The sequence below is a fragment of the Lontra canadensis genome, unplaced genomic scaffold (genome assembly GCF_010015895.1).
Source record: "Lontra canadensis isolate GAN:19392208 unplaced genomic scaffold, GSC_riverotter_1.0 scaffold23, whole genome shotgun sequence".
NCBI lineage: Eukaryota > Metazoa > Chordata > Mammalia > Carnivora > Mustelidae > Lontra > Lontra canadensis.
Window position 1 is genome coordinate 2144103 of NW_022631017.1, and position 20118 is coordinate 2164220.

The following is a 20118-nucleotide window of genomic DNA, read 5'->3' on the forward strand; positions in this document are numbered from 1 at the left end:
AAACTTGGGGGGATAGTGCAAAAGGTCTATAGCATCATGGACTGACACATCATCTCTCACACGCCCCGCTGGTTCCAGCCTTGCTGAAATCTACAACCACAGGGTCCAAACCCATGGGGAAGGGAAGGTTTCCTCCCACACCCCCCACCCCCAGCAAGCCACAGAGAGTCTTAGAGGCTCCTGTCTGATGGCAGGTGGAAACCTGGAATTCTGCAATGTTGAGAATGAAAATCCATGAGAATTAACATGTGGGAAAGTGCCCTGGCATTTCATGGAGTTGTAGTAAATTCCCCGTGCACAGTTGGTTGGATAAATGGTATGTAAGGAGGAGAACAGTGGTGAGGTATGTAGCCCTCAAACTGTGCACACTGGAATTAAATCTTGTTGATGGGGCTTCTCAGGACCCCGTGAGGTCTCCAGATCCTCAGTGCTAATGTCCATTTTTGATCTCTGAGGCCCACAAACCTTGGAAACTCTAGTTTTTTCATTTTGTTTTAAATAAAGCCCTTTCAAATGAAGACTTTAAAGTCCAAGATAATTTCCTTGTTTGCTTTTTTTATTGTAAGATTACATTTAAAAAAGCTGATTGTAGAAGTTCCTTTATTGTTTAGGGATAAGCAGGCATTTACTATAAATTAGTGGTATTAGGTAACTTGTCACAATGGAACAGATCCACACCTGCAAAATTTTGGGTAAAGAGACGTTGTATTAAGCAGATTATATTTTCCATGAAAACCCTGCATACTTGTGTTTGTAGCTTTGCTCAATTTTGCTTGAAGATTTCCCTGTGCTTAATGTCTTAGAGAATCAGGCTAATTGTTTCTCATAAGAAATTTAATGATATATTTCTTAATCATATAACACTGTATGATGTTGTTGACCAAGGTACCAATTAAGTAAATAGGAGAAGAAAAGACACAGCGGTAGAATTTATACATATTGAAGTCAGAATTTTATTATACAATGAAGGTGGCCTTTAAAACTGATAAAGAATTATCAAGTTGTCTTTTTAAAGAATGGTTTAGTTAAGAAACGTAATTGGGATAATTGGTTGTTCATTTGGAGGAAAATCAAAGTAAACACTTGTTTCATACCAAAACCTAAAGTAACTCCAGGAGGATTAAAAGTTTAAATGTATTTTAAAATTAAAGAAGGTTTAGAAGAAAATATATGTATATTTTTACAGTCCTTTTATAAAAAAGATTTTTGAGCATGATCCCTAGTTTAAAATACATAATGGAAAGGAGTGACAGATGTGATTTCATGAGCTCTTGTACAGAACACATGAAGTTAAAAAAATTTTAACAGAATTTATAATGGAAGTGACAAAGAGCTAATATCCATGTTATATAAAAGTTCCAAAGAAGCAGTTCTTAAGAAAAAGTAAACATTCCAATAGAAAAACTTAGAACAGTGACTTAAAAAGTCAAGCCAGAAAAAAAAAAAATACAAATGACTAATAAACATCTGAAAAAAAAGAAGGCATACTCTTCAGGATAATCAGAGACATGGAAATTAAAACAATTAGACAAAGAGTTTGCCTTTTTGTCGGCAAACATTAAAAAAGGTACTGGGGACAGTGTGATGACATTGGCATTTCTACCCCTCCCTGGAGTGTGTAGATGGGTACAAATGGGGAGGGCATTTTGGCCATGCTGATCAAAATTTTAAAATGTGTAGACCTTTTGAAGCAGCACTTTACTCAAACCTGGAAAAATCCCAGGTTGCCCAGAATTAAGAACCCACAAGAAGAAGCTTAACAGGAGGAACATTTGAGGGCAGATTGTAGGAGTCCAAATAACGAATTTGCCACCATGATGCGTGTGCTCTTTATCTGAACATAGCGTGGGGCCTGGGAGGCTTTGGAGTATGGACTGACATAATATTTGCAGGATAGGTGGAATGCCAGGAAACTGGTTCTTTGTCTAGTAGAATAATTTGGGGAATATGATTGGCAATCTTGCTTTTATTCATTAGGAAGCTATGATGAAAATACTGTTAATAAGAACACAAACAAAGAATGAATGTCTTTTAGTATACTTGAAATAGTTGAGATTTATCGGTCTAAGACTTGAATGAAAGTTGGATATCAGTTTTACTCTTGTTTAGAAAGGTACCCAAGAAGAGCCTGTAGCATCTTCAATCTGAAAATTAACATAGAAGATGCCACAAACCCTGTTCTCTGGTTCTTTCCAATAGGACTGATAAAGTGTGTTTTCATCCTTAGGCACTGATGACACTCACATTTGCTAGGAGGATAGATTTGAAATGTATATTCTTCTTTCTCCTGAACAAAGAAGTTTTGTAAGGAACTCAGATGGACATTAGATGAACAATCAGGACCTTATTAAAATCATATCCAAGCAACAAAAGGCACTGGCTCAGAGTACAAGAGAAATATTAGATTCTTTGGGGAGAGAAATTTAAAGAAATAGTTGATAAATTCTTTTTATTTAGAATTTAAAGTCTACCCTTCTCATTTTCGGCAAGCGTGAAATGGAAATAATCCCCACTTTCTTTACAAGATTGCCAAAACAACCAAATGGATACATATGCGAACATTTAGTGAATTACAACGAATTTTTCTTGTTTCTTATTATGTAACCTAACCATCACCTCCTTCAAGTGCGATTCAAGTACTTTTTCAAGGGAACAATCTAAGAGGAAGTTCAAATTCCATGGGTTTTTACCTGCTCTAAGTAAGCAGAGTCATGTGGGGAAAATGGGAAAGAAACCTGACCTAGGGATTCCCGGAAGGCTGGGTCCCCACTGCTGAGCGGAAGGCTTGGCTGGAAGAAACAACTGGCACCTTCTCTGGAATGCCATTAACCGTCCTTTAAGAGCTTGGTACTAATGTTGGCTCTACTGAGCCATGAATGGCAGGAGAAGATCTTCAGTTACAAGGGGTTGGAAAAGAGCCAACCCCTGAGGCTGGCAGTCAGGTTCTTACAATGGGACTGAGCTGAACTTGTCTGTGGGAAATGAACTCTACCAGCGCGTGGGAAGAAGTGTTGGGTGATGAGCTAAGAACAATAGATCATCCTGTATCTTTGCTGAGATATAAAGTACAGAACCTTTGTTAGTGGGGAGCACACAGCCATGCCAGGCTGACAGCACCAGCAATACGAGAAAGTTCTGCAGCCAAAGTTCCCATGAGTGAGAAAGGACACACAGACTTGTAAAAAAATATTTCTCAATTTGGTGATCGAAGGGGATCCGGTGAAGAGGTAGGGTCACACAATGACTCTGAAGGGAGATCCATTCAAGGAAATACTGCAGGGTTTAAAATAGGGAACAGGGGTACCTGGGTGGCTCAGTGGGTTAAGCCTCTGCCTTTGGATCAGGTCATGATCTCGGAGTTTTGGGATCGAGCCCCCCCATCTGGCACTCTGCTCAGCGGGGAGCCTGTTTCCTCCTCTCTCTCTGCCTGCCTACTTGTGATCTCTCTCTCTCTTTATGAAATAAATAAAATATTTAAAAAATAAAATAAAATAGGGAACAAAGAGACCCCAGCCACCCAGCAGTTGTCTTCAGAAGTGGGTCTGGAGAACTGCTTTTGGAGTTTCCCTTAATGGGCGGAGCTAGCGTGTGTGAACCGCCCGTGCTGTGAACTCCCCCATGTCTGGCACAGTGCCTGGGAAATTGGAGGCGCTCAGTATCTAGTGGTTGAACAAATTAGAGTTTAGCTGATTGGTAAAATTAGAATTTAGCATCCTGGAGAACGAATGACAAGCTAGGTCATTCCTTTTGTTTCTCTCAGCCTTATGATTCTAAGATTTTTTAAAACCACACCTCTCTTCTCACCTCAAGGACTTTATTCTTAGTAGGTGCTCAGTCCATCTCACCAGATATTGCAGAATTATAATAACCAGTTTGAGGAGGAAACAGGTATAAACCCCAGGAAAACATGTTACTCTTTCCCAGCTTAGATTTAATGGCTGACAGACACTAAAGAAAAGAATAATTAAATAAATAATACCCAAAGAGAAACTGGGAAACGGGCATCTAACATATGGGAAATGGGCATAGAATCTGAATGTGAGTAGATCTGAGCTCAGCTTATACTATTGCTTATTTTATAGAAGAGGAAACTGAGTTCCAACATTTTTTTTTTCCTTTAACTTTCATAAGTTCTGACGGATGGGAGACAAACCTGGGGCTAGGTTCTAATTCATCTAGTTCTTTTCCGTTATGTTGCTACAACAGAAGAACACTAAAAACATGCTAATATATAAAATATGTGCTTAAAATTGTACTATACACACATATTTATATAGATACTCACAGATTTTAGGTAACTAAATTGTAGTTCTTCCAGAAGAAGGCTGTCTAGCTGAAGATACATCAAACCTCCCAGTATTTTTCCAGATGTAAATTGGTTGTCTTTTCTGTCCCTACCTACCTTTTCACCTGACTTCTACTAGATCTGTCCACTTAAAGGAGCATAAAGAAACTTGTCTCAAAGGCAAAAGGCCCAAGGATTCCTCCACAAAGACAGAATCCAATGAAAGTGTTACCAAAACGTTAGAAAATAAAACGTGAAATAAAACCAAGCTTTTACAGGTCCTCTGCTGGTAAAAACGATCGGTTCTATTTGAGTCATGATGTCCTTCAGATCCTAATTGGAGATCTGCTGTTTCATGCAGACGCGCACACGTGTGTGTGTGTGTGTTATGCCCCTGTGAGTCCAAAACAGAGAGGAGGGAGACAACTCTACTGGGAATTCTATTTATAGAGGAAGAAACAGTCCCATAAATATTAGTGCCAGGAAAGTGGCCCAAGTGTGCAACAGGGTCTAAGATTAGAATGTTGCTGCAAATGCTGGGAAGTGTAGGTGTGAGCAGTTCCAACTCAGCACCACTGTTGATAAGGTGACAACTGTTGACATGAATAAATAATATCTGGAGCCCAAAAATACGTTACTGGAAGAATGGAGAGACAATGGACAGCCTTCTCTAGAGGCGTAGTAGCAAATCCTAATGATTGTTCTCTGCAGACTGAAGGACAGGGATTATCAAGAATGAATTCACTTGAATGAATTCAAGGAAGTGAGGGGGGTTCTACTGTGGCCAAGCCTTCCCACTGCAGCTGGTGCCAACACAGCTGTGGGTCAGGCATCATCGGCCCCCAGCTGCAGCAGGGCGAGTGATATAAACACAGGTATTCTGTTGTCAACAACAACTCCTCGTCTGCAGCAGGGGCACACAGATTCTGAGAAGGTTTTTAATAATCAGGACATTTTCAGCTTGGAAGGGAAGTACTGAAAATACCATGAGGATTGCCTCTAATAAAGTCAAAGTTAGGTGGGATTTAAGATTACCCTAGACACAGACACACACAGGCACACACAGACACACACACATTTCTTGACATCCACACTGTCCAGGACTCTCTTTTGAGTCAGATAATTCAGTTACTGTAACAATATATTTTTATTACCTTGAAACTGGGGTCCATCCTTCCATTTATATCGTGATGGCCATTGACCTGGAAGAACCTTTTATTTGGTGAGTTAATTTGATTCACAACTGAAGTCAAATTCTGCACAATTCAACAAGTAATTATAAATAATGGTGATGAATTTAAAATTTAGTAATGCTAGTATGAATCACTAGCCATAATTGAGGCTTACACCTGCCGGACATTGTTTTAGGTACTATACATGCAATAATGCATTCAAATCTCTGAATTAATACCATTTCCTCCATAAGACAGATTAGGAAACTCAGGTATGGAAAGCCTGAGAAAATGTTAGGGGACACCCACTTGATCAATGTCAAAGCTGGTACCTGAGCCCTGGGCAATCCAGCCACAGTGCTTGGGTCCCATTCATCTTGAAACACTATTTTCCCACCTTTGACTAGTTGTCAAATAAAGGATGCCCGTTTACAAGTTAAATTTGAATTTCAGAAATACGACAAATAATTCTGAACAATGAATATTGTCTCAAATATTGTGTGGCACATACTGAACACTAAACAAAATTAGTCATTTACCTGAAATTGAGTCTTCCCACCTTACCCCAGAAGGAGATGTATGTACCAAGGAAGCAAAGAAAACATTTTGATTAGTTTGAGCTTTGGTTCCAAACGCCACAGTAGAATCCAAATCACAGGCTTGGTCTCAGAGCTGAACTCCTGTTTTCTATCCCAGAACCAGTCTAGAATAACAATTCTTAAACTTGCCTAGAGGTCAGCATCCCTCAGTTGCTTTAATTATGCACATGGCTGGGCCTGGCCTGTCTAAGGTTTAGTAGGATTTAGGGTGGAATGGGGGCACCTCTATTTTCTTATGAGCTTCCAAATATTTTCTTTTCTCTCCCTCCTCTTTCTTCCCCACACTCTCCCCACCCTCCCTTCCTCCTCCTCCTTTTTTTATAGTCCAACTATTCATGATTGGCCTATAGAGCAGTGACTGAGAATCACTGGTCTGAAACCCTTACAGTAAGTAACAATTTGTCATTTCTAGCAAGTCCAAGGAGACAGCCCAGAATACACCCTCCACATGGGAGGCAGAGGGGATAAACAAACCAAGAGTATGAGAGAGTGTTTCCTCACAATGCCCAGGCTGTCATCCAGGCCTCCTTGAGTTGGGTTTACTGTCTCAAGCCTAGACAAAATGAGGGAGAAAGAAGATTTTTCAGAGAGAGAGATTGAGAGAAATGATTGAGAGGAAGAACCATAAAAGGGCCAGGCCTCCCATTTGGAAGCAGGCCCTGGCATGAGGAGAAGATAGGTCATGCCCACATGCATGGGTGGGCTCCAGCACTAAAGACCATGGTCTAAACAGTGCTCAGTGTCAGGAACTGACATTAAAACGTTTTCCCTGGAAGTAGAGAAAAAGTGAGAATGATATTTTTTTAATTAATTAATTAATTAATTTTTTAAAAAGATTTTATTTATTTATTTATTTATTTATTTGACAGAGGGAGAGAGATCACAAGTAGGCAGAGCAGCAGGCAGAGAGAGGAAAGGAAGCAGGCTTCCCAGTGAGCAGAGAGCCTGATGCGGGGCTGGATCCCAGAACCCTGAGATCATGACCTGAGCTGAAGCAGAGCCTTAACCTACTGAGCCACACAGGCACCCCTAAATTTATTTATTTTTATTATCTATGTTAGTCACTGTATAGTACATCATTAATTTTTGATATAGCGTTCCGTGATTCATTGTTTGCATTTAACACCCAGTGCTCCATACAATCCGTGCCCTCCTTAATACACATCACCAGGCTAATACATCCCCCCACTCCTCTCCCTCTAAAACCCTCAGGTTGTTTCTCAGAGTCTGTAATCTCTCATGGTTCCTCTCCCCTTCTGATTACCCCCCTTCATTTTTCCCTTCCTTCTCCTAATGTCTTCCATGCTATTCCTTACACAAATAAGTGAAACCATATGATAATTGATTTTATCTGTTTGACTTATTCCACTCAGCATAATCTCTCCAGTCCTATCCATGTTGATTCAAAAGCTGGGTATTCATCCTTTCTGATGGCTGAGTAATATTCCATTGTATATATGGACCATATGTTATCCATTCTTCTTATGGATAAGATGAATGAATAAGAAGGGAACATTCTTTAATTTCATAAAATCCATTCATAAATTTCATAAAATTCATTTGCTGAAGGGCATCTTGGCTCCTACCACAGTTTGGCTATTGTGGACATTGATGCTATGAACACTGGGGTACATATGACCCTTTTCCTCACTACATCTATATCTTTGTAGTAAATATCTAGTAGTGCAACTGCTGGGTCATAGGGAAGCTCTATTTTTAATTTTTTGAGACACCTTCACACTGTTTTCTAAAGTGGCTGCACCAACTTGCATTCCCACCAATAGTGCAAGAGGGTTCCCCTTTCTCCACATCCTCTCCAACATTTGTTGTTTCTTGCCTTGTCAATTTTTGCCATTCTAACTGGTGTAAGGTGGTATCTCAATGTAGTTTTGATTTGAATTTCCCTGATAGCTAATGATGATGAACATTTTCTCATGTGTCTGTTAGCCATTTGTATGTCTTCTTTGGAGAAGTGTCTGCTCATGTCTTTTGCCCATTTTTTGACTTGATTATTTGTTTTTTGGGTGTTGAGTTTGAGAAATTCTTTATAGATCTTGAATATCAGCCCTTTGTCTATAGTGTCATTTGTAAATATCTTCTCCCATTCCGTGGGTTGCCTCTTTGTTTTGTTGACTGTTTCCTTCGCTGTGCAGAAGCTTTTTAACTTTAAGTTGATTTAAGTTCATTTTATTTAAGTTCATTTTCACTTTTGTTTCCCTGGCCTTTGGAGACATGTCTTGAAAGAAGTTGCTGTGGCCGATGTTGAAGAGGTTATTGCCTATGTTCTCCTCTAGGTTTTTGATGGATTCCTGTCTCACATTGAGGTCTTTCATCCATTTTGAGTTTATATTTGTGTATGATCCAGTTTCATTCTTCTGAGTATAGCTGTCCAATTTTCCCAGCACCATTTATTAAAGAGATTGTCTTTTTTCCACTGGATATTTTTTCCCGCTTTGTCGAAGATTATCTGACCATAGAGTTGAGTGTCCATATCTGGGTTCACTATTCTGTTCCATTGGTCTATGTGTCTGTTTCTGTGCCCGTACCATGCTGTCTTGGTGATCACAGCTTTGTAATATAGCTTGAAATCAGGTTACATGATACCCCCAGCTTTGTTTTCTTTTTCAACATTTCCTTGGTGATTTGGGATCTTTTCTGGTTCATACAAATTTTAGGACTGTTTGTTCCAAAATTTTAAAAAATGCTGATGGTATTTTGATTGGGATGGCATTGAAAGTATAGATGGCTCTGGGCAGCATAGACATTTTAACAATGTTTATTCTTCTAGTCAAAGAGCTTTGAAGGTTTTTCCATCTTTTTGTGTCTTCTTTGATTTCTTTCATGAGTGTTCTGTAGTTTCTAGAATTTAGATCCTTTACCTCTTTGGTTAGGTTTATTTCAAGATCTTATGGCTTTTGGTGTTATTGTAAGTGGAATCGATTCTCTGATTTTTCTTTCTATAGTTACATTGTTAGTATATAAGAAAGCAACTGATTTCTGTGTATTGATTTTGTATCCTGCCACATTACTGAATTGCTCCATGAGTTCTAGTACTTTGGGGGTGGAGGCGTTTGGGTTTTCCACATAAAGGATCATGTCATCTGCGAAGAGAGAGAGTTTGACTTCTTTGCCAATTTGAATATATTTTATTTCTTTTTGTTGACTGATTGCTATTGCTGGGACTTCTAGTACTATGTTGAACAATAGTGTTGAGGGTGGGCATCCTTGTCGTGTTCCTGATCTTAAGGGAAAGGCTCTCAGCTTTTCCCCATTGAGAATGATATTTGCTGTGGGTTTTTCATAGATGGATTTTATGAAATTGAAGAATGTTCCCTCTATCCCTATACTCTGAAGAGTTTTAATCAGTAAAAGAGGCTGTATGCTCTTTTCTGCATCAATTGAGAGAACCATGTGGTTCTTGTCTCTTCTCTTACTTATGTGTTCTATCACATTGATTGATTTGCAAATGTTGAACCACCGTTGCATCCAGGGATAAATCCCACCTGGTTGTGGTGGATAATTCTTTTAGTGTACTGTTGGATCCTATTAGCTAGGATCTTGTTGGGAATTTTGGCATCCATGTTCATCAAATATATTGGTCTAAATTCTCATTTTTGATGGGATCTTTGCCTAGTTTGGGGATCAAGGTAATGCTAGCCTCATAGTCTGGAAGTTTTCCTTCTGTTTCGATTTTTTGAAACAGCTTGAGAATAGGTATTATTTCTCTTTTGAATGTTTGGTAGAATTACCCAGGAAATCAATTAGGTCCTAGATTCTGTTTTTGAGAGGTTTTTGATCACTGTTTCTATCTCATTACTGGTTATTGGTCTATTCAGGTTGTCAATGCCTTCCTGTTTCAGTCTTGGTAGTTTATAGGTTTCCAGGAATGCATCTGTTTCTTCTAGGTTGCTTAACTTATTGGCAATAGCTGTTGATAATAATTTCTGGTAATTGGTGTTAGTCATGATCTCTCCCTTTTCATACATAATTTTATTAATTTGGGTCCTTTCTCTTTTCTTTTGGGTAAGTCTCACAATGGTTTATTGATCTTATTAATTCTTTCAAAGAAGCAGCTTCTAGTTTCATTGATATGTTCTACTGTATGTCTGGTTTCTAATTCATTGGTCACTGCTCTAATCTTAATTATTTCCCTTCTTGTGCATGAGTTAGGCTTAATTTGTTGTTGATTCCCTAGTTCTTGAAGTTGTAAAAATAGTTTGTGTATTTGGGATTTTTCTATTTTTTTGAATGAGGCTTGGATGACCATGTATTTCTCCCTTAGGACCGCCTTTGCCATATCCAATAGGTTTCGGACTGATGTGTTTTCATTCTCATTGGTTTCCATGAATTGTTTAAGTTCTTCTTTGATTTCCTGGTTAACCCAAACATTCTTGAGCAGCATGGTCTTTAGCTTCCAAGTGTTTGAATTTCTTCGAAACTTTTTCTTATTTTGAGAAACAAAACAAAATAAAACAAAAACAAAAACTCTTCTTGAGTTCCAGTTTCAAAACATTATGGTCTGAGGATATGTAGGGAATAATCTCAGTATTTTGGTATGGGTTGAGACTGATTTGTGACCCAGATGTGGTCTATTGAGAAGAAAGTTCCATGTGTGTTCAAGAAAAATTAGTATTCTGTTGTTTTAGGGTGGAATGCTATATATATATATATTCCTTCTGGTCCAGTGTGTCATTCAAAGTTCTGTTTCTTTGTTGATTTTCTGCTTAGATGATCTGTCTATTGCTGAGAATAGAGTGTTAAGGTCTCCTACAATTGATGTATTATTAATCAATGTGTTTCTTTATTTTGGTTAACAGTTGGCTTCTGTGGTTGGCTGCTCCCCTGCTGGGGGCATAGATATGTACAATTGTTGGATCTAGTTGTTGGATATACCTTTAAGAATGATATAGTGTCCTTCTGTATCTCTAACTACAGTCTTTAGCTTAAAATCTAATTTATCTGATATGCAAATTGCTACCACAGCTTTCTTTTGAGGTCCATTGGCATGAAAGATAGCTCTCCATCCCTTCAATCTCAATCTGGGTATATCTTTAGGTTCAAAATGAGTCTCTTGTAGACAGAATATGGATGGGTCCTGTCTTTTTATCAGATCTGCAACTCTGTGATGTTTTATGGGAGCACTTAGGCTATTCATGTTGAGAGTGATTATTGAAAGATATGATTTTATGGTCATCATGTTGCCTGTGAGGTCCTTGTTTCTATAGATTGTCTCTGTAAATTTCTGTTCTATATCACTCTTGGGGTCTTTCTCCTTTTATAGAACCTCCCTTAATATTTCTTGTGGGGCTGACTTAGTGCACATATATTCTTTAAGTTTTTGCCAGTCTTGGAAGCTCTTTATCTCGTCATCCATTCTAAATGACAGCCTTGTCAGACAAAGTATTCTTGGCTGCATGTTCTTCTCATTTAATACCCTGAATATGTCTTGCCAGTCCTTTCTGGCTTGCCAGTACTTTATGGACAGGTCTGACATTATCTAATGTTCCTCCCTCTGTACATAGGACTCTCTTCCCCCAACTGCCCTTAAGATGGTTTCCTTGGTTTTAAGATTTGTGAGTTTTACTATTACATGTTGGGGCTTTCATTTATTCTCCTTGATCTTGGGAGGGGTTCTCTCTGCCTCTAGGACACGAATTCTTGTTTCATTCCTCAGATTAGGGAAGTTTTCAGCTCAGATTTACTCAAATATATCTTCTAGTCCTCTCTCTCTCTCTCTCTCTCCACCCCTTCAGGGATCCCAATAATTCTGACACTGGAACATTTCATAGCATCATTTATTTCTCTAATTCTGTTTTCATGAATTCTAAGCTGTTTGTTGCAAGGCTTCCTCCTGTTCCTTTTCTTTCCTTTCCTTTCTGTTTGTTTTGTTCCTTCTTTTCTATCAGTTTGTCTTCTATATCACTAATTCATTCTTCTGCTTCATTTACCCTAGCTTTTAGAGTACCTAGATTGGATCTCATTGATAGCATTTTTAAAAAAGATTTTCTATTAATTTACTTGACAGAGATCACAAGTAGGCAGAGAGGCAGGCAGAGAGAGAGGGAGAAGCAGGCTCCCTGCTGAGCAGAGAGCCCAATGTGGGGCTCAATCCCAGGACCCTGGGAGCATGACCTGAGCTGAAGGCAGAGGCTTTAACCCACTGAGCCACCCAGGTGCCCCTCATTGATAGCATTTTTAAGTTCTGCCAGATAAGCTCTCATTTCTGCCCTTAGAGAATCTATTTTGCCATTCGTGGTTTTCTCCAACCTAGCCATTATCTGCATAACTGTTACCCTGAAGTCTATTTCCACCATCTTGCTTATATCCATATCCATTAGTTCTGTGACAGAAGTCAGAGTCTCTGAATTTTTCCTGTGTTGAGGGTTCCTCTTCTTAGCCATTCTGTTGAGGGGTGGTTGAGGGAATGTATAGAGTCCAAGTTATTGACCACAAACCAAGCAAGATGTACCTGTTTTAAAGGTACCTTAGGGTTGTTCTTCTTGTTCTTCTAGCTTGTCTTCTGGGGGAGGGGCCTGCCACGCTGTTACTTAGGCAATGCTATTTTGGCAGAGTTGACCTGCCCCCTTTTGGGGTGGGGGGATGGGCTCAGTGAAAACTGGTTTGCGGGGGGTTTTGTTCTCTGGTGGCTTTCTTTGGTGGCTTTCTGACTCTCTTCCAAGAGTCAGAGCAGAAGTTACTGAGAGATCGCAGCCTGTTCTTCAGTAAGCACTGTAGGCCACACTGACTTCATTTTTGTCTGTACTGCTAAAAACCACAGTGTCCTGGCTTGTGTGTCCTACAGCCACACTCCCAGCCTTCATTTCCAGGTTCAGGCACGTCTCTGCCCTTTGTGCTTCTAAAACTGCCAGCCACCCCCAGTTCACATGTGTGCCCCCACAGCTCTAGGTTTCAGTCTGGGGGGTTGCCCTAAAGTCTGCAAGCAGTTCCCAGCATGAGAGGATTTTGTGCTCTGGTGCAAGATCCCAGAGGATCCCTTCCCCTTCCCTTTATCTCCCAATATCTGCCTGCAGAATCATCCCTCAATAGAATGATTTCAGGGTAACAGTTATGCAGACAATGGCTAGGTTGGAGAAAACCACTAATGGAAAAATAGATTCTCTAAGGGCAGAAAAGAGAACTTATCTGGCAGAACTTAAAAATGCTATCAGTGAGATCAAATCTAATCTAGATACTCTAACAGCTAGGGTAAATGAAGCAGAAGAATGAATTAGTGATCTAGAAGTTACTGTACCCAAACCTCTGTCTCAGAACAGAGAGCGGTGTTCACCTAAGGGGAGATGGGAAACACAAAAGTTGTATGTGTTTCGTTGCTTACTTTTCATGCTTCCCTAGAAAGCCCTGGAAAGGGTCTCTGCTGACATGTATGCCATGTCTATGGTACTCTTTATCCTGTCTCTATCATCTTTTTTATTTTCTTGTAGATCAGAGAGCAAAGTGTGGGGCAGTGCTGTCAGGCATGGCAGGGTTTTATGAGGGTTAAGGTATACCTGAGAAACAAGGGAAAGGCTGGAATGGAGGGTCCACATTTGCATTTTCTGTGCTGCTAATCAAGGACACTTACTCTAGTGGTGGGTTAGTGAATTTGGGAATTAGAGATTTTCATTGTTTCCCATGAGATGTAAAAGAACATGGAGAGGCCATAAGGATGCATTCCTTCATTTATGTCAGTGCTGTCCAGTACAACTTTTCAAAATGATATTAAAATGCCACATAACACAAATGTACCATCTTAACCATTTTAAAGTGTGCAGTGTCAGTAGTGTGAAGTATATTCATGTTGGGCATGATATCTCTGGAACTTTTTGACCTGATAACATTAAATAACAAGTCCCTGTTTTCCCCTCCTCCAAGCCCTTGGCAACAACCATTCTACTTTCTATTTCTATGAGCTTGACTTCTTTAGATACTTCAAAGAAGTGGAATAATACAGGATTTGTCTTTTTCCGATTGGTTTCTTTTTTAAATCTAATGCCCTTGAAGTTTATCCATGTTGTATCATGTGACAGGATTTCCTTCTATTTTAAGGTTAAATACTATTCCATGACTAATACAACTTTTGGCAATAATGGAAGTGTTCTGGGGCGCCTGGGTGGTTCAGTCAGTTGACCTCTTGATTTCAGCTCAAGTCATGATCTCAGGGTCGTGGGATCAATCCCTGTGTCCAGGTCTCCACTCAGTGTGGAGTCTGCTTGAGATTCTCTCCTCTCCCTCTGCCCCTCCCTTTGCCCCTCCCCCTGTTCATGTCTTTCTCTCTCTCTAAATAGTCTCTAAATAATCAATCAATCTTAAAAAAATAAAAATAATTAAAATATAAAATATTTTAAAATTTAAAAATATAAAAAATCTTAAAAAATAGTGGAATGTTATGTGTCTACACTGCCTGACATTGGTAGCCACTAGCTACATGTGGCTATTGAGCCCTTGAAATGTGGACAGTGTGACTGAGAAATTTCATTTCATTTTGTTGTAATTAAAATTAAAATTTAGATTGCCATATGTAACTATAGGCTAGCATATTGGACAGAATAGTTCTAATTTACCATGATTTTTATTTTTCGTTGACACCAAATAACCTGGGTATATGCAGTTAATTTTGTGACCATAGCTATGTATTGAATTTTGTCCAAATTATTCTGATAAAAGCATAAACAAGGATAATATGTTGATAATTACATCAACTATAAAGAAAGAAATTTGCTGGATTTGTTCATTATTATTTTTATGCTTAAGCACTCTGATTCTATCCTTATATTCATGGTTCTAAGGATCTTTGGTTATTTTAATGCTTATTTTTCCTGAGATGAGAAGAAAACCTTGAAATATAAAAAGGCTGGATGTCAAATGCATTTGGTTGCAAAGTTAAGCAAGTCATGATTTTAAAATAGCCTGTGTTTAGTCAAATGTGATCTTCGAGAAGAGAGCTCTTGAGCAATTTTCTAGGCAGTTTGTAAAGATGGAAATTTACTACTTCTGCTACTGGAGTGGAAGTAATGGTCTCTCAGGCTACATACTTGAAGTAGAAAAATCATCAACCACTCAGGGCTTCTGATACACTCAGTTAGGCCCTACCACTGTACATTTTTATAATTAAGTTTTGGCTTGAATTACTTGTTTTTGTGCCTCAGCCTTGCATGGTACATCCGTTGTCTAGCCACAGACTGTGGCCCCAGTTTTTATGTTGAGTCCAGGAGAAGGAGGGAGGCCAACTGAAGATGCAAGTCCACGTGCTCTGGTTCATCTCTTTCTTCACCCTCATTGAAGGCCAAGATGGCTTCCTGGGGGTGAGTTGGCATATGCCCTGTTTTCCCTCTCTACCACCTCTCTTCTCCCCCTCTGTACTTTGAAAACCCATCACTCTCTAGGCCACTGGAACTACATAATTTAATAGACTTGGCATCAGAAGCCTGGGTTCTGTCTCAATGTGATCCACATTAGCTGTGTGTAACCTTGGATAAGCAGTTTCATCTCTCAGAATTTAGAGGACCTAACTGCAAAATAGGGCACTCAGACTGAGCCATCTGGAGAGCTCCACTAGCTCAGCACATTTCTTCCTATCGTTTATTTGACCAAGGAAAGACATAGATTGGCACGGCCAATCCTTGGACTCTCTTTGCTAACTACACTCACTTTCTTGATGCTTTTATCTAGGATCATGGTTTTAATGTTCTTTATACCCTGATGGCTCCCAAATTTACATCTGCATCTCAACCTTCTCCCCTGAACTCTACACCCATGTATCTACTATCTCTGTGGTATCTCTAATTGGGTGTCCAATAGGCCCCTTAACTGAAGATGTCCAAAATTAAATTCTTGATTTTTTTTTTTTTCTCCACCAAACCTGCTTCTTCTTTCCCATCTCAGCAAGTGGTATCATTGTCCTTCTGGATGGTTGGGCAAAAAAACTGATTTTCATGTTTGACTCTTTCCATAATCCATATCTAAACCATTAGCTCTTGTTTGGTTTTGCTTTGCTTTATCTTTAAAATACACCCATAATTCAAACATTTCTCACTCCCTCTATGGCTACCACTTTGATCCACACTTTTAGTATCTCTCACCTGTGTTTTTCAATAACTCCTGAGATGCTCTCGTTGCTTCTGTGCTTGTCTATTCTTAACATGGCTACAGGATTGAGCCTTCCAAAAAGTAAAGTAGAACACTCTCACCTGTGTTCAGAACTTTCTGGTGGGTTCCTATCTCATTCAAATAAAAGCTAAACCATTGCCCTATAAAGATCTACACAGCCTACCTCCTTGGAGATACTCTCTGACCTCACTTCCTGCCCTTCTCCTCTTACCCACTCCACTGAGCTACTCTGACCTCCTCACTCAGTCTTCACATGCCAGGAATATTCTTACCCCAGGGCCATTGCTGTTGCCTCTTCCAGGAAAGTTCTTTTTCTAGGGCTCCTCAATTCCCCACCTCCTTGAGCATTGTGCTCAAAAGTTGCCTCAGGGAGGCCTTTCCTAGCCACCTCCCCATCATCCCTACCTTGGATTTTAGATCCATAATTTCAATTCATCCAGGAGATCCAACAAGGCCTTAGGAAGCCCTACCATAATTTCTCTTTTCTTTTAAACAGAGAAATGAAGGCATCAACACAAGAAGAGGACTCATTGTTAATAAGAAAAAGCATCCAGGTGAGCCTCCCTTAGAGAGTGTGGTACAGTAGACCCTGATGCCAAGGGACCAGGGTTTCAACCTTAGTGGGTGTTTCTGACTGGTTATATGATTTTTTTTTAATTTTATTTAATTATTTGACAGAGGGAGAGAGAGATCACAAGTAGGCAGAGAGGCAGACAGAGAAGGGGAAGCAGGCTCCCTGCTGAGCAGAGAGCCTGATGTGGGGCTCGAACCCATGACCCTGAGATCACAACCTGAGTCAAAAGCAGAGGCTTAACCCACTGAGCCACCCAGATCCCCTGGTCGTATGATCTTTAACACACTATGAAGCACCTCAAATCTGGGAAATGAGACTAACAGCAATCCCTACTAGCAAAATATTTGTGAAGATTAAATAATACATAAAGGCATGGTATCCTGCTCCATACCTGGCAAGTAGCTATTCCGTACCCTTCCTTTCCTTCCTTATCTCAATCCTAACCATGTGATTACTGGGTACAACACTCAGTGTACTAATAGGTTGTGTTCCTAATTTAATTTGTTGTTCTGATGTTTCAAGCACTGAATGTATTTCTTCATGGAAAAATTGATGCAGACAGATGGTTGTTAGATTCCTGGGTCAGTCCACAAAAGCCTTTCTCCAGGGCAGGGATCTACAATAGTGTGCAAATAGTGTCATTGAACTTACCACCACACAAGGTTGCAGTTCTCCAGAAAATGAAATAAAAATTCAACTTGGAATGCCATGAAAACATTTTCCCTGACAGTAAAAATATAGTTGGTATTTAGTGAGCTCTTCCTAGGTGCCAGGCACTATTTTAAGTGCATTAGATGGATTAAGTCCTTACAATGACCCTCTGATTTAGGCACAATGGTCATTTTTATTTTACAGATGGTGAAATTAAGACACAGAGCTAGGGAATTGGAGGAATGATTCAATTCTAGTCAGTATGGCTCCAGGACCAGGGCCATGTGCCTCTGACACCTACCATTCCCCCACTTCTTACCTGCTTAGGCAGTGGGAGCAGGAGTCCCATTAGCTTTCTCTACTTGGTGTGGCTCCCAAGACCTAGGACAGGTTCCAGCCTGCAAGGAGAGGGGAGAGTAAGAGAGGGGCTGAGACTCCATGAAGTGAGATGGTGGAAGTTGTGGCAGACAGGAAGCTCTTGTCCATGTTATGAGACATGTCAGACTTAACCAACTTCCTGTGGCCCTCTTGACTGCCTTCTAAAAAGTCTAGAGACTGATCCACTGATTTCCTTCTCTATAAATTTCCCTTCTGCCTGGCTCCCTGGGTCCCTAAGAAAAGGGATGGTCTCTGAGAAGCTCCCCATCTCATTTGTCCCTGCAGAAAGCTTGGATGTCTTGAGAAGTCTGAGACTTCTAAGAGATTTCACCAGTGGCAGTCAAAGGAGACCCAGAATAAAGGGATGTTCACCTTTTCCCTCTTTTTCTCTGAGGTCCTTACATTCCTAATCTGGAGTGCATAAATGTGTTTGGGATGATCTGGAAATGCCATGAAATCTCACATTGTGTTTCATGCAAATGTGCCTAAATGAGTTCTGGGAGGGAGAATACTACTAGAATTCATAGTCTCCTGAGCCTAGAACACATAACAGCCTCTCTTTAGGGAAACAAAAGGTGCTGTTCAGGAGTGATAAGACAGATGAGGTTGCATAAAGTCTCAAGTAAGGTTTGGTTTGGTTTTGCTTTTGCATTTCATGAAAGGTACTCAAAGTTGGCTAATTACTGAAACCTCTTTACAGTAGAAAAAAGTGGCTCTTTGGAGAGGAAATTGTGAGACTGGAGGTTTGTTTGTTTGTTTGTTTGTTTGTTTGTTTTAACATGCTTCAAGGAGGCTGGGGCTGGGAGAGCAAGAGGCAAGAGTGACTAGGATTTTCTCACCTCTTCTCCCTTGGGTCTTGATGCCTGAATCTTGACCTTGGATACATCCTGAGGAGCCGTATAAGGTCAGGAGGGTGATTGATGCCAGGATGGGTCAGGGAGAGTGGGAGCCCCTGGCCTGGCAAATTGGGAGAATAAACATAGATCAGACACATATGGGGCTATCTGCAAGTGTTCCTCCAGATGCTCATTTTTACTTAATGATTGGAGGAGCAGAAGTCAGTAACAAGCACCATGGCAAAGCCCATGAACCCCAGATGACATGTGATGAACACTTCCTGGTGGCTTCCTTGGCAATATTTCTCTTCCAGACTGAAAAAGGAGGCTCCTGACTATCTTCCTCTCTTTAGGCCCAGTCCAGGAGTATGAGCTGCTGCTTCAGGTGGCCTATAGAGATTCCAAGGAGAAGAGAGACGTGAAGAATTTTCTGAAGCTTCTGAAGCCTCCATCATTATGGTTACAGAAACCAGTGAAGATTATTAGAGCAAAGGCCACTACATGTAAATCTGCCCTCTGGGGACTGGGAGTGGAAGGGGGAAGGTGGGTAGCAGTCAGGATAGGTTAGGTTATGCTATGGAGACAGTCATCCCTAGAATATCTGTGACTTGAAAAAACACATGTTTTATTTCTTCTTCACGCTATATCTCTATTAAACTTTGGCAGTGGGGTTGTGTTGGTGTGGTCACTTGGGAATCCAGGCTAATGAATCACACGCTATCTCAAATATACCCAGTTGGAGCCAAGAAGGAATAGAACACTCAAGGGTTTCACACTAGCAGTTGAATTCTCTAACTCAGAAGTGACGCACGTTATTTCTGCTCACAACTTATTGACCCATGTTGGTTTCATGGCCCCATTCAACATCAGGGGGCCAGGATATGTAATACTATTATGTGCCCAGAAAAGAGCAAGAAGTAATTGACAAATAGCACTAATAATCAGAATGCTGGGTTTCAGAGATGTTAAAAGATTTGTCTAAAGCAGTAGTTCTCAATGTGTGGTGCCGTGATTAACAGCAGCAGTATCAGGGATCTTAATGGAAATGCAAATCCTTAGCCCCATCTCAGACTTACTGAATTAGAAACTTTGGGATGAGACCCTCCAGGTGATTCCGACATATGACAAAGCTTGAAAATCATTCACTATATATCATAATGCATATTTTTACAAAGATGTCTGATGGCTTTGTCCCAATTTTTTTGTCTATTATAAAGGAAAGCCTTTTGATGGGTGTTTTAGGTCATTCAGTAGGGAATGAGCCTACAGATTTGACTGATGGAATTTTTCATCATCTCCTCAATTTTGCCATCTTGCTTATGGGATCTACCTGAGAATGGTGGTAGGTGGGTAGGAGGAGCCTCCAATAAAATAGTGGAAAAATACTTTCTAGATCTCTCTTAAATAACTTTTAGGTTAGCACACCCTCTTCTGCTTCTCTTTCCCATTCCAAGGACTATCTACTGGTCATCCATCCTTCTTTTGGACGCTAGACCCAGCCACTTAATTTTACGTT

The 20118-nt window shown here is 40.1% G+C and overlaps 1 protein-coding gene across 1 annotated transcript in view; it reads left to right on the forward strand.

Moving 5' to 3' along the window:
- Nucleotides 1-20118, forward strand: part of ADGRF1 (adhesion G protein-coupled receptor F1) — a 43250-nt gene that overhangs the window by 2070 nt on the left and 21062 nt on the right. The window contains exons 2-4 of the mRNA XM_032861981.1: nucleotides 15203-15358; nucleotides 16660-16717; nucleotides 18956-19105. Coding sequence (XP_032717872.1) covers nucleotides 15290-15358; nucleotides 16660-16717; nucleotides 18956-19105 — 277 coding nt within the window. The 5' untranslated portion in view covers nucleotides 15203-15289. The remainder of the gene's footprint in view (nucleotides 1-15202; nucleotides 15359-16659; nucleotides 16718-18955; nucleotides 19106-20118) is intronic.